The following is a 13172-nucleotide window of genomic DNA, read 5'->3' on the forward strand; positions in this document are numbered from 1 at the left end:
TGGATTTGGTATAAACACAGGCTTAGAGCAGCCTTCATCTTCTCTTCATACCTGGACAATAACTGTAACATCCCACCCCTGCCATGGTGCCAACATCTGCTTACCCTGGAAAATCTCACTGCCCCTAAGCACACGTTTTGGTTTGCAAAACAGGAGATGAAATTGTGGCAAGCAGCAAAGGGAACAAACATGAGAGCTCAGCAGAAAGGCCCTTACCTGGAGGCTGGGATGCACCACCCCATGGTCACCTACAAGCCCCAGATCCACCTTCTTGCCCAGGCTCTCCTGTAACCTGGTCAGGAACTCCCCCAGCGCCACTCCCACGTTTCCTTTCTTGATTGCTCTGAAATGTTGGGGAAAGAATGGCTGTTAAAAAAATTCCAGGAGATTCACACACAACCAGTTGGAATTCCAAATGCTTTAGCAAAATGCCTGCAGCTTGTCCATGAATTACCAAGTCCTGATCCATTACTGCATTACTGTGAAGTCTGGAGAACAACTGTGGAGCCTTAAGAGTCATCATCTGCTCTCAAAGACACCCACAGGGAATTCCAGAGACCAGTACTCAATATGCACAATGCAGCTGTTGTGGCAATACAACTTCATTCAGATACAAAATATTCATTACTGGTCTTGAAAGAAATAATTACAGCTTGTGTAAAAGTCCAAGATAAAATGCATTAAATGCTACAGCTCCTAAATCTATGAACCATCCCATTAAAAAGTCAAAGAGCCCGTGTAACACTGAACTTTTACAGACAATAAGTAGAAAATACTACAGGCTTTCCCTGCAGTTTCTTCTCTCATCTATAAAGTTATCTGATTCTGTTTAGTTTATTTAAAACTATTAACAGTAAATAAGAACATACTTAATTTTGTCAGTTAAGATCTTCCCTGCATGCTGCATCCCTGTCAGTGCAATGTACATTCTCAGGATTTCATTGGTTCCCTGGAAAAAGCAGAACAGAAAGTGAGACAGGTGAGTAACCAGAGTTTACAACAGTGAGTGTTTTCCAAGCAGGTCTGTGGTGCCCCTGTGCCCTTCCCACTGCTCCAATATCACATGTTGACTCTCCCCATGCATAAGCTGCTGCTTTTCGCTTTATCTCAGTTTAAATTCTGATTTCATGGGGCATTGCAGAAGTCAAGCCCCTCATCATTAAACACACAAATATACCCCAATGAAAAAGAAATCAGACTAAATGCATTTTGATTAAAAATGCTGTGCACTGTTCTAGTGAAGGAACATTCGAATAGTTGTAGAACTGCTCAAAATGAGCTGAGTTAAAATCAGGTCTGGCAATGACTCTGATGTGCACACGATGGAATCACTGACAATCCAGCTTGGAAAGAGAACAAGCTTTAGAACCAACCTTTCTTTTAACTTACATGCCCATCAATAAGTTAATTAAATGTCTAAGTTGATCTTTTATGAGTTTCCCTGCTTCACTTGTGAGAAGCACACAAGAGGAAAGGCCACTGCTGTAACTCACACTGTGGTCAGTTCTGTAAAAGCCATCACAGCTTATTTTACTACAGGGAACTATTAATGATATTCCAAAGAAAACAAGGTTAGTCCTGCAGTCTTACTGTTCCAGACTTGGCAGCTGAAGGAACAAATTCCTGGTCAATCAAACCTTCAGGTTTCTACTCACCTTCATAGAAGGTGTGAACTGCAGTTTGCAGTGAAAAGGGGATGCTGGTACTTGCCTCAAAGATGAGCAGGATCCTGGTGTCCCTGAGGTAGCGCTCGTAGGGATAATCCTTCATGTAGCCAAGGCCTCCAAGGATCTGCAGAGCCTCACTCACACAGGCCCAGGCACCTTCAGAGCTGAACACCTGCCATGGAACAAGGTTTGACCAGCAGTGAGTAGATAATAAATCAGCAATAAACACAGGATGCCCTGCTCTGGGGTTGTATCCACAGGACACTGCTGCAGTGTTTTCTGTGTGTTACACCAGTCCTGGAACTGTGTCCCTGCAGCTCAGGGGTTTGCCAAATTCAGTGATGCAATGCACAGGGCACTCTCCAAAAGGGCACATTCCAGGGACAGGGGCAGCCCCACAAGGGCAGAGCAGCTGCAGCTGCTTGGCTGGAGCCCAGAGCAGGAGCTTTCTGCAGTGACCATGAGGGACACCCTGGCAGCCACAGCCTGGATATTCCACAGGGTTTGTTGTGCCACCAGCTCCCTGGAAAGCTGGCCCAGCAGCAGCTTGGCCAGGCTGGCAGCTGGAGTGTAACTGAGTGTCCCTGTGCTTGTGTGAGGCCTCCTCAGACCCCAGCTCAGGGGCTCTGACATTCCCAACCTGTTCCCTGCAGGTTTTGTTTTGCACAAGTGTGAGCTTGTGTGATACAGACAGAACAGTATCTGTCATTTCACCTGGCTGCAGTGCTTCCCTCATCTGTCTAAATATTCAGCCCTGAGCTCTCAGCCCTCTGCAGCCTGAACACAGCCCTTGGCCAGCCCTGGGTACCTTGACCATGGCAGCCTCCACGGAGCAGTCAGGGAAGCCTGGCCTGTCCATCATCCCTGCAGTCAGGTAAGCCATGCTCTCCATCACGTAGGCTTTCACAGCCATCAAACAAAACTTCTCCTGCCACACAGCAATGGGAGGGATCACACAGAAATTCAGATGCAAAAGTCCACAATCAACCCTCCAACTTTAAAAAACCTGCTGTTTTTATATGTTTTACATCATCAAGTTAATCCATCAATAAAAAGCACCACTTCAAAACAACAATCAATAAAAAACACTTTTATACATTTATCATTCTGGACATTTAAAAGATCAGTGTACAGAAGTCTGCACCAGGTACACACAAATTTCTAGCAAATCCTTTAAACCAGTAGAGCCAAAATACCCCCAATGCAATCTATGTCCTGGCACTTAGCACAGAGATTTAGGTGTTTCATTTTATTGTTACCTGAATTAATCCAAACTGACTGAGTTTCTTATTGAATTGTTTCCTGGTGCAAGCATACTCTGATGTCAGCTCTTTAAAGAAAGAAAAACAAATCCATCTCAGAAGGGCTGTGACAGACCATTCCAGCTGCTGGTGTCCTTCCCTGGATGGTGACACTCCAGTCTATGCCCAGGAGCCCCCTGGCTGTTCCAAAGCAGCACTTTGTGAAAATCACCCTCACACTGATGGTGTTGATCAAGTCTGGGACCAGCCTGTCAAAGGCTTTTGAACCAGAAGTGTGAACTTGTACTCTTAGAGAAGTAATCAGTTTTGGTGCTAATTGATTAGAGAGACTTCTGTTACTGTTTCGGTTAATTATTGGCAGAAAGCAGTTTTAGTCCTAATTACTGTGTGCAGCTTTGAGCCAGTTATACAGGTGGGAGGTTCTAGGGGAGATTACACCTTCTAAAAGCAATAGCACAGAGGTTTTTTTCTTGGGAAGAACATTTTACCTCAGGAAGTCCAACAGAGGCAATAACCTCCCACTCTATGAACTGAACCTACACTGTACAAAAAGGAAAAAGACCTTTATTTCAAAACTTCTACAAGCAAGCTTTTAATAACTATTTTTCAAAACCATATTTTAAAGATTTCAAAGGGTGTTATGACAAGGTCAAGACTCCTGCTCCCACTCTGAATGTCCTGCATGATCTGCCTCAGGCACAGCAGTTTCTGCTGACACCCAGCCATGCAGAGCACCCGATTCACCCACCTATCAACTTCTTAATCATTCCAGCAGATGCACTGCCCATGCTAAATCTTCCACTGTTGAGGATATTCATGGCAACCTGGGAAGAAACAGATGGGGTTCAGGCCACATTCTCCTTAGGCCACGCTGGTCACTGCTTCCTGCTTCAGTGTTCCCTGGATTTCACTCCTCACTGGGACACACTGCCAGTCCTGGGAAGTGCCCTCACATCAGCCACCACAGCTCTCAGCATCCCAAGAAAAATGCTTCAAAACTGGGCTTTTCCTGCCACCCATTACATCCAATTTTATATCTGAAGTAGATGATCCAGGGACTTGGAAATAATCTCTATTCTAATTACATGAAGGTAAAATGTAATAAAAATGCATTTATCTGCAGCTGGTAAACATTCCAGCTGGACAGCACTGTTCCAGTTTATCAGATGAAGAAGAAAATCACAATATTTCTCCCTGCAGCTGACCTGTGAGGGCTGCTCTCTGTCTCAGATGCCTTTCAACAACACACCACAGAAGGGACAAGAATGGAGGTGTAGAAATGAAATACAGACCAATAATGTACAGAAATAGATTTTGGAGTCTGGTGTCTGTAGTGTTGTTTCTCAACACGGGTGACTCAGGTCAAAGCCTGTTAGGAAAAGAAGTCACTGTCCTACATTTTAACTTGTCGGGAAGACACCATAACAATCTTCTTTTAATCTCTACTACATTAAGGGCAATTATTTCATTTAGCATTTAGGCCTGGACTTGCCTGCTACAGCAGGAGTAGGAAATGGAGAAGGAGTAAGAGCAGTTTTGCAAATCCCCAGGTCACACTCTCAGAGAAAGGTTACACAGCAAGGCCACCTGTGGTTTTCTCTCCTGGGGTCCTGCCAGCATTTCCTTGTGCCACAGTGCAGCCCTGGAGAAGCAGCTGCCAGCCAGGGCACCTTGGAGCTGGGCATGCCTCCAGCACTCCCTGTGGCACTCACTGCTCTGTCCCCCTTCCCTCATGCTGCTGTGGAACCAGCAGAGGACATGTCCCCCAGTCAGGGCAGAAGGGCAGCTGAAGTCACTCCCTTCTCTGAGGGGACACCACGAAAAACAACCAAAAGCCCAATAAGAAGAGGAAAACCACAGAAATCGGAGGTGATGGCACACTGTGCACTGTGCAGTGACACCAATTTACAGATCAGTGGGGGAATCTGTCCTCCTGTACTCTGCAGTGTGGCAGTGCTCACACCACCCACAAGGAAACTTCAGCACAGGGGCAAACAGCCTCCTTCAGGCTTCTACAAATCACCAGTAGCCATTCTCCACTGCTTACCTTAAATCCCCCTCCAACTTCTCCAATTACATTCTCTATAGGCACTTTGGTGTTTTCAAAATGTACTTCACAGGCTGAAACACAGAATTAACGCTTGATCAAATATGACACAGAAATATTTAAAAGACATTCAGGAACTTAAGCCACTATTTGTAGCAAGAAATTAAGTCTTCCTAATGGATTGTTTATGAGAGAATTATACATGCTTTGCCAAAGAAGTGAGAATGTGGGAAAAGGCTGTAGTTGACATAAATTATTGATGTAGAATATTAAAAATGTTATGAATATACACTTTGTAAACAGAGAACTACAGTTTGGTCTTTATTTTTAGTTCTAAGGAACTGACTGAACAGTCACCAAGATGGTGAAAAGATGCAATCATTACAAAGCTTAGAAGAGCTGAAGAAATTGGACTTCTAGATAAAATCTATTGGTCACTGAATCTCCTGAGTGATTTCTTTCACTGCACAGTGAATGAACTCCACAAAATGGATTTCTTATTTCAGACCCTGCGTGAGGAAGGACTCCTAGGAAAAGCCAGCTAAAGAAACATGAAACATACTGTAACATGGAATAGGTATTGATCTGCCTCTGAATTCAGATGATCCCACCAAAATAAAACCTTAAACTATTAAAACGATTTCTGCTAAAAAATTTCAGGTGGTTCTTACTGTTGGAGCCTCGAATGCCCAGTTTATCCTCGGGCTTGCCGTGGGTGACGCCGCCAAAGTCCCGCTCTACGATGAAAGCAGTGATTTTATCCTTCACCTGCCCGTCCTTGTCCACAACCTCTGTCCTGGCAAACACTGTGAAAATACTGGCCAGGCCACCATTGGAGATCCAGACCTGTTTTTGAGAGAGAGAAGATGTGTAAGAAATGTAACTGTGCTGATTTTGTGAGCACAGCTCTCCAGGGTTTTGTAACAGGCTGAGCAAAGAACAGAGTGCTGAAAAAATTGCTGCTCCTTCCCTTCAGTTCTAATGAGGGTGAGCACATTTCTGAGGAGAGCTGACCACACGTGCTAAGTTTATAGCAACTTTAAAACCAGAATGTAGAATCAATATGCATTAAATTAAAATCTACAGTGCATTTCCACAAAAGCTGGTACCTCCTGCTGATGGCACGTGAGAGATACAGGGGCAATGCAGACTGGACAAACCCTGTGCCCAAAAATCCACTCTGATGAGAAATTCTCTGATCAGCCTCTCCCCCAGGGTGGGTCTCTTCACACCACAAATGGATCAATAACTACAGATCAAGTCTGCAATGCATCCGATACTGCTGAACCCAGGACATCTCTGATTTCTTCAAAACTGGCTTTTGTCACTGTTTCCTTTAACAGAAAAGGTTCCAAGCAGCCCTATTTCTAATTAAATATCAAGTTTTCTTTTCAAATCTAGCCTGAGGAATGAAGACATGCCAAATACAGGTTTAGGTTTCCTTTCTACCTAAGCTGTCATGGAGGGGGCTGATTTACTAACTAACCAACCCTCCCTGAAGCTGAACACACAAGTGGGCAATAGAGAAGGAACCTGGGGTAGTTTTCTATTTTTCTTACCAGGAGTTTAATGCAGTAATTCTCTAACAATAATTTTCTGTTCCTTTTGTGCCTAAACCAACAAGGGTTATCTTTCTGAGAGGGTCATTCTCCTCTAGCTCAGAAACCTCCCAATTCCAGACTGATGCAAAAGACAAGGACACTTCCTACACTTGGAACAATCCCCTTCCCTGTTCCCAGTCTGTGAGCGGGTACCTTGGAGCCATTTAACAGGAAGTGCTTCCCATCTTCACTCAGGGTTGCTCTTGTCTGGATGGATGCAGCATCACTCCCACTAGAAAACAAACAAGTTAATAATGTTTAAAGAAGTAAACATGCTTTAAAAAACCAAAACTGCATATTCCCCCTCTTCCCATTCTGTGAAAAGGAGGCGGTCTTAAATAGCAGTATATCAATTTTAGCTTTTAACTAACATGGAAGCTCACTAGATTGAACAGCTCTAAAAGTTACCTGAGGGGACATTTCTTCTCATTACCATGTTATCAGGGTTATGACCTGACCAGAGTGTGCAGAATGCCACAACAGCAACATTTTGGAGGTACATTTTGAGCTACGTGAACACACAATGAATCTCTCACTTAAGTGACACCAAAAATTCTTCCTTTTAGTTTTGGTAGCTCCTTCAAAACAGGCTTTTATATTTTGAATAAGAACTGAAAGCATCCTAGAACAGTCACAGCACATTACTTCTGAAATAGCACAAAGCATCCTTTCAATTCATGAAAGAAATCAAGAAATGAATTCCTGGGATGGGAACAACAAGAGTCAGGGATTTCATGGACACTGCCAAAAGCAGCACGTTGGGGAAAGAGTAATTGGAGTGTTTCTTTAAAAACTAAAACTAAACCACAGATGTATATACTGAAGCCATGGGCCCCAAAAAATGAAGATTCAAGGTCTGAAGCACTGCAGCTAAGGCAGTGAGCACGGTGGGGCAGCAGCACCTGCCAGGCTCGGTGAGGCAGAAGGCAGCAATGTGCTCCCCCGAGGCCAGGCGGGGCAGGTACTTGGCCTTCTGCTCCTCGGTGCCAGCTATGAGGATCCCCTGCAGAAACAAGCACAGGAAACTTTGCAGCATCATCCTATGGGAAAAGAGAAGGAGCTGGGAAGCTCCAGCATGTTCAGAAAGCTTCATTTGCAAGTATTATGGCACAGCAAGAGACAGTTTAATAAATTACAGACTGTATTATTTTTCAGTCGCTAAAATCTTTTTTCATTAGCATTCTGTGCTCAATTCCATAAGGAATTTTCTCTTGCTATAACAAACTGAGTGTGGTTTCAAGCTTCTTTCTGCCATCCATCCACCACTAAAAGCTAAAAATCTATGGCCGTATTCAAGTTCCATATTGACACAGTTGCTCTCAGATGAATGATCTCCTCTAGGCCCCCCAACACGCAGCCCCAGCCAGCCAGCCAAAGTTGCTCTCTTCTGAATTCTTTCCTTCCTCATCACCTGAGCCTCCCTGATACTTTGTCTCAATTCTATTTATTCTAGCTACTTTAAGCAAGTTTGGCCAATTGAAAAAAAAAAAAAAACCAACAACTTGGACTCATTTAAAGTAGTTTTCTTAAGAATAATTATCCTAATAGTAACTTTATTGTCTGCTTCCTATCCAGCCTTTCTGTCTCACACTGAACCAGTGGCAGAGGCTGCTGGGGACACCAACAACCTGATTTATGCTTCCCCAGTAATTCTGATCTGCTCCCTCCAAGCCCCACATTTTTCACTTCACCTTTTCCATGCAATCTGTGCAGAATCCTGGCCCCAGAGCAGCAGCATTACCTTCAGCCCAATGGCCTGATGAGCTGCCAGGGTCACTGCAATGGAGCCATCCAGGGAAGTGATTTCTCCCAGACGTGCATACATGGTGTTTGACAGGCCCAGCCCACCTGGAACAGGCACCAGGTTTTATTTTAGTACATTTTTTGTGCCCCTTTCCCCCCCAAAAAATCCATTTCAAATACAGAAATACAGGAATGTAGCAGCTTTAACTGGAGAGCTACAAAAGTGGCACAAAATGCACCCCTAAATGCTCTGGGTGTTCTGTGGCATTTACTCACCATATTCCTCTGGAATCTGCATGCCAAAGAGACCCAGGTCCTTCAGTCCTTGTAAGGTTTCAGGTGGGATTTTTGCATCTTGATCGATTTTCTTCGAGTCCACTACAAATACAGAATTTTTCTCATTTAACACTGTGATTCTCAGTGCCCAGGGCAGCTGGCAGGCTGCAGGATTCCCCCAGCAGGGCCAAGGTCACTCATGAGACTTCTCATCCCCAGCTTCACAAGAATTTCTTCTTTCTAGCTTTAGCCTGACTCCCCTGTTTGCCCTCAGAACATTCAGGAAAAAGACTTGGAAGTGGGAAAAATCCAGCATTTATTTCATTTTCTCAAACTTTTCTACTGGTTCTGCATGCCAGCAGATTCCAAGACTGTAATAAGCAAAGCATTTCCAGGATTTTCTATCTGAACCAAGTCTAGGTAGTGAATACAAGGAAAAAAAAAAAAACATAAATGAGATAATTAGAAAACCTTGCTCTCAGGAGTTTTTAGATTCTTGGGGGATTAAGAGAGCTGTTCTGTACCAGGGCAGTGAAAACAAACAGGAATCCTATTTTCTCCAGACTCTATAATTTGACCCTTTTATTCCTCCCCTAAACATCAGGCTGTTTACTCCATAAATCATGTTCCCCCACAGAGCAAGGAATTAAAAAAATGTAATTTGAAGAAATTCTTTCTTTATTGTCAGTGAGCAAACACTACAATTTTGCAGTTAAAATCACCTGGATCTCACAAATTGTGACGTGTGACAATCACTGGCTTCTCCAAACTCCTGCAGTGTTTGGAAAACCTCTGTCAATGGGAAGTCTGAGACAATGCTGTTTAACTGCCCCAGAAATCTGTCTGTGCAAACCAATATTCTGCAATTGCTCTGGAATTGGCTTATCCATGGCAGCACTAATGCAAGGAACACCCTGCAATGCTCTCTGGAATGCAGATTGGTAATAAGGCCTTTCCCAAACAGAAATGCTGAAAAACCAGAACTGCTTTTGATTTTTCCTAACTCCTCAATGAGCCAGCATTTTCGAGTATCTCTGCTGCATCTTGCCACAGTCAGTTTTAGCAGTGTAGAACAGTTAAAAAGTTCTAGGAACTAGAACTAGGAAAAAAAAAATCACAATATATGAAGTGGTTAGAAGCACAATTCAGCTGAGCTAAAAGCAATTTCAAATCCTATCTTTTCCCCAGAATTCTTTTACATCCTTGGGGTTTTTTTTCCTGTTTTGGAGATGTAATTCTTCTGATCGGCACCACAATACTTCCCAAAAAACTATAAATGGACATGCTACAGAATCAGCATCACTATGTGAGCAGCAATAAATGCATAAACTAAATTAAATGTTTTAAGTATAATAATCTTATTCAACTGCTATAGCTAAATCATTCTGTAATCACTCAATCACTTGCATGGATAAAACCACAACAATATACCTTCTTCATTGAAGAACTTTTCAACAGGTCCCACAAACTGGTTGATTTCTGCCAGTTCTTCATTGCTAATTTCTGGATAAGGAAAAACTTCTTCCTAAAATAGAAGAATTATTTAATAACTTTTAATACACGAACCATGCAGTTGAAATAAAAATCATGGGAGATATGCCTTGCAAAGACTCTAAAACACTGAGCAAATTAAGAATTGTGGAAAATGTTCTGAAACAGAAACAGAGCTCCCCAGAACCCAACTTTATGACACACCAAAACCAGACCAGAGGGTGTTACCTGAACAACAGAAACATGAGGGAGAAATTGAGAGATCTTTTAAGAACTACAAAGACCCAAAAATCCTTCATTGCCCACGAGCTTTAACCCTATTTAGGGATTGATAAAAAATGATTTAATGTTTACAAAGCTCACCCCTTGAACACTGTTCCTTGCAAACACCCAGCACATTTCACCTGTAATGCCTCGAGGACAAAGGTGAGTGAGTCCCACCACTCCCTATTCTCCCCAGGGTGTTCTGGCCATGAACTGGGAGCAGCACGGCCTGACACGTTTGAATTGGCAAAAAAATCCAGGCAAGGAACACAAGGAGTGGGAGGCTATGTGAGAAGCACACTTCTAATTTTTACTGCCTTTCCCCTTTCAAACTGAAGAAATTATCTCTGTCCACAGAAATCTGTTCATGGTACTCTCAGCAATATCAGCGTCAAAAATTCAGGACCTGGGAAATGCTAGAGGTTTTCAGAAAGCTGCTGTATTGAAATTTGAGAGAAAAAAGACCCAAGACATTTCTGAAGAGGGGTTTAACACAGTGGAGCCTGAGTGCTGCCTGTTTTAACACCTTACCTGACAAGTTCTGTTGCAGGAGACTTTACTGCTCAACTCATTTCAGTGTATTTGAGTTATTCCTTCTTTTCCTTTACTTCACCCTGCAATCTCTAATAAATGCACACTCTAAGCCTTGCAGTAACAAACTCTGCTTAATACAGTGTTCTGTCTCAGACTTTAACTTCTTCATCCAGTGCCATCTCAAGGCACCACAAGAACTTCAATCTTTCCTACCAAAACTGTAGGCAGAGATTTACATGAAGCCTCGATCCTTCAAGTACAACCAGAGGATGAAGCGATCCAAGTTTAGCGGTGTGCCCAGAGAGGATGCACAGTGCCACGCGTGTGTGCAGGGGCCTGCGGGGCTGGCAGGCACAGGGGGCTGCGGCTGAGCCCCGCTCTTGACCTGATGGTTGTTTGGGTCACTCTGAGCTCCATCGCGGGTTTTGTGTGCAAAGGGTCCCTTCACTTAACCCGGCTCCAGCTGAGGGGCACCGGGACACACAGAGACACCTCCTGTCCCTCCGTGCCAGGGCAGGGAGCTAGCAGGGACCCACGGGCTGCGGGACAGCCAGGCCGGGCCGCGGGCTCATGCCAGGGCCCGCAGCCCCGGGCTGGGATGAGCAGCTGGAAAAAGCCCTGGCGGTGCTGCGGACGAGCCCAGGCGGGCGATGCCCCCGGTCTGTGCCAGCCCCGCCGCGCCCTCCCCGCTGTCCGCCGGTGAAAGGGCAGCGACCCCCGGGCACGGCCGGCCCCGGCCCGCCCCCATCGCCACCCGCACGCCCGCGGACCCACCTTGCGCAGGGAGCCGAGGAACAGCTCCTTGGCGAAGGCGCGGCGGGGCGCGGCCGTGCGCAGGCCGCGGGCTGAGGGGCCGGCCCGGGGCCGGGGCCGGGCGGCGCGCAGGGCCCGCAGCAGCAGCAGCACCGCGCTCATGGCCGCGCTCGGCGCTCCGTGACGGCACCGCCGAGCGCCCGGCCCGCCCCGGGGCGGGGCACCGGCCCCCACCGCCCCACCGCCCCACCGCCCCACCGCCCCACCGGGCGGCGCTTCGCTCGCAGCGACCGCGGGGCTGGGGACACGCCCCATGAGGGCTCGTCTCGCCCGGCCCCGCAGCCCCAGGGCCCCAGCGGGCGGCGCCCTGCTCGCAGGGCCTGCGGGCTCGGCAGTAAAGACGCTCGCGGCTTCTCCCGGCCGGCCCTGGGCCCGGTTCGGGCCGCGGTGCCCTCCCGTGCCCAGCCCGGCAGCTCCTGCCTGAGCCGCACGGTGCCACCGGGAAACAGCTCTCGGTGCATCCAGGCTGCCTTTGAGTCGCCTTCCTGAGGCGAAAGCAGCGGCGCGGGCCAGGCGGGGAGCAGCACCACAGGCAGGGATCGCTGCTTGCCCGCCTGCGGCTGCGGGACACGCTGCGCTGCAAACCCAGCGCGTGGAAATCGCCCCCAAAATCTCCTAAATCCGAGCCTAACTCCCCCTGCTCCGTGTGTCAGGAGCCGGAGCAGGATGGTGTGGGCAGCTCCAGCCCTCCCCGCACTCCTGCAGCTCTTTCCACACATAAATGTCTAAGTCCGATCTGCTCACTGTGCCCTGCGGTGAGCGCTGCCCTGCACCGAGCATCCCCTCTCCTCCTTCGCTTTCCCTGCCATCCCTCTGGCAACAGGTTTTGTCTTTTTTAAAAACCTAGGTGCCAAAGCCGTGCGAATTTACTGATATTCAGTGAAATCGGGCTTAGAAGCACTCGCTGTTCCCCGTCCGTACGAGAAGTCACGGTCAGGTTTGTGGCACCGTCACCCCACAGCCGCTGCCTCACCTGCAGGTGCCTGGGACTCCTCACCGACACAGAAGGGCTTTCTGTGTGCTAAGCTTCGTTTGCTCAAGGGCAGAATTAATTTATTTTGAACTATTTCTTTCAGATAAAATAAGCCCTCTAAAGCTGCTGCTACTCTCTCATTTTAGGCATTTCCATGTTCACCTGCCTTTGCTTTGGTCTGTGTGGAACTGCAGAATGTGACAAAATGGCATTTGCAAAAACAACAAGTAAACACAGGCTTAATGAACTCATTTTTCTTGCTTTACTTATGACTTGTAAAATTAAAAGCCTTTAATCTTGTAACCCAAATAAATTGCCATGTTGGTTGCCTCTCAACTGTACTGCAAGGAGGGAACAAGAAGGGCTGAGAGTGAGGGATCCGGAAAAGGTAAGGATGTGCTCAGCTCTGGTTAAGTGGCATTATCCTGCTTCTTTTCATTTTGAAGAGTGGAAAAGCAAGAGGTGATGTCTAATCCGACCAGGCAGGAAACAGCGGGTGGG

At 46.3% G+C, this 13172-nt stretch overlaps 1 protein-coding gene across 1 annotated transcript; it reads right to left on the reverse strand.

The window, feature by feature from the left end:
• Nucleotides 1-45: 45 nt before the first annotated feature.
• Nucleotides 46-11836, reverse strand: ACAD9 (acyl-CoA dehydrogenase family member 9). Its single transcript, XM_030956948.1, has 14 exons — nucleotides 11660-11836; nucleotides 10028-10121; nucleotides 8597-8698; nucleotides 8319-8425; nucleotides 7480-7580; nucleotides 6731-6809; nucleotides 5648-5822; nucleotides 4977-5050; nucleotides 3678-3753; nucleotides 2927-2997; nucleotides 2476-2595; nucleotides 1711-1839; nucleotides 870-949; nucleotides 46-343 (listed from the first exon to the last, which is right to left on the reverse strand). Exons 1-14 carry the CDS (start codon nucleotides 11798-11800, stop codon nucleotides 46-48), a joined length of 1647 nt encoding a protein of 548 aa, XP_030812808.1. The 5' UTR covers nucleotides 11801-11836.
• Between the last annotated feature and the right edge of the window lie 1336 nt (nucleotides 11837-13172).

The sequence above is a fragment of the Camarhynchus parvulus genome, chromosome 12 (assembly GCF_901933205.1).
Source record: "Camarhynchus parvulus chromosome 12, STF_HiC, whole genome shotgun sequence".
NCBI lineage: Eukaryota > Metazoa > Chordata > Aves > Passeriformes > Thraupidae > Camarhynchus > Camarhynchus parvulus.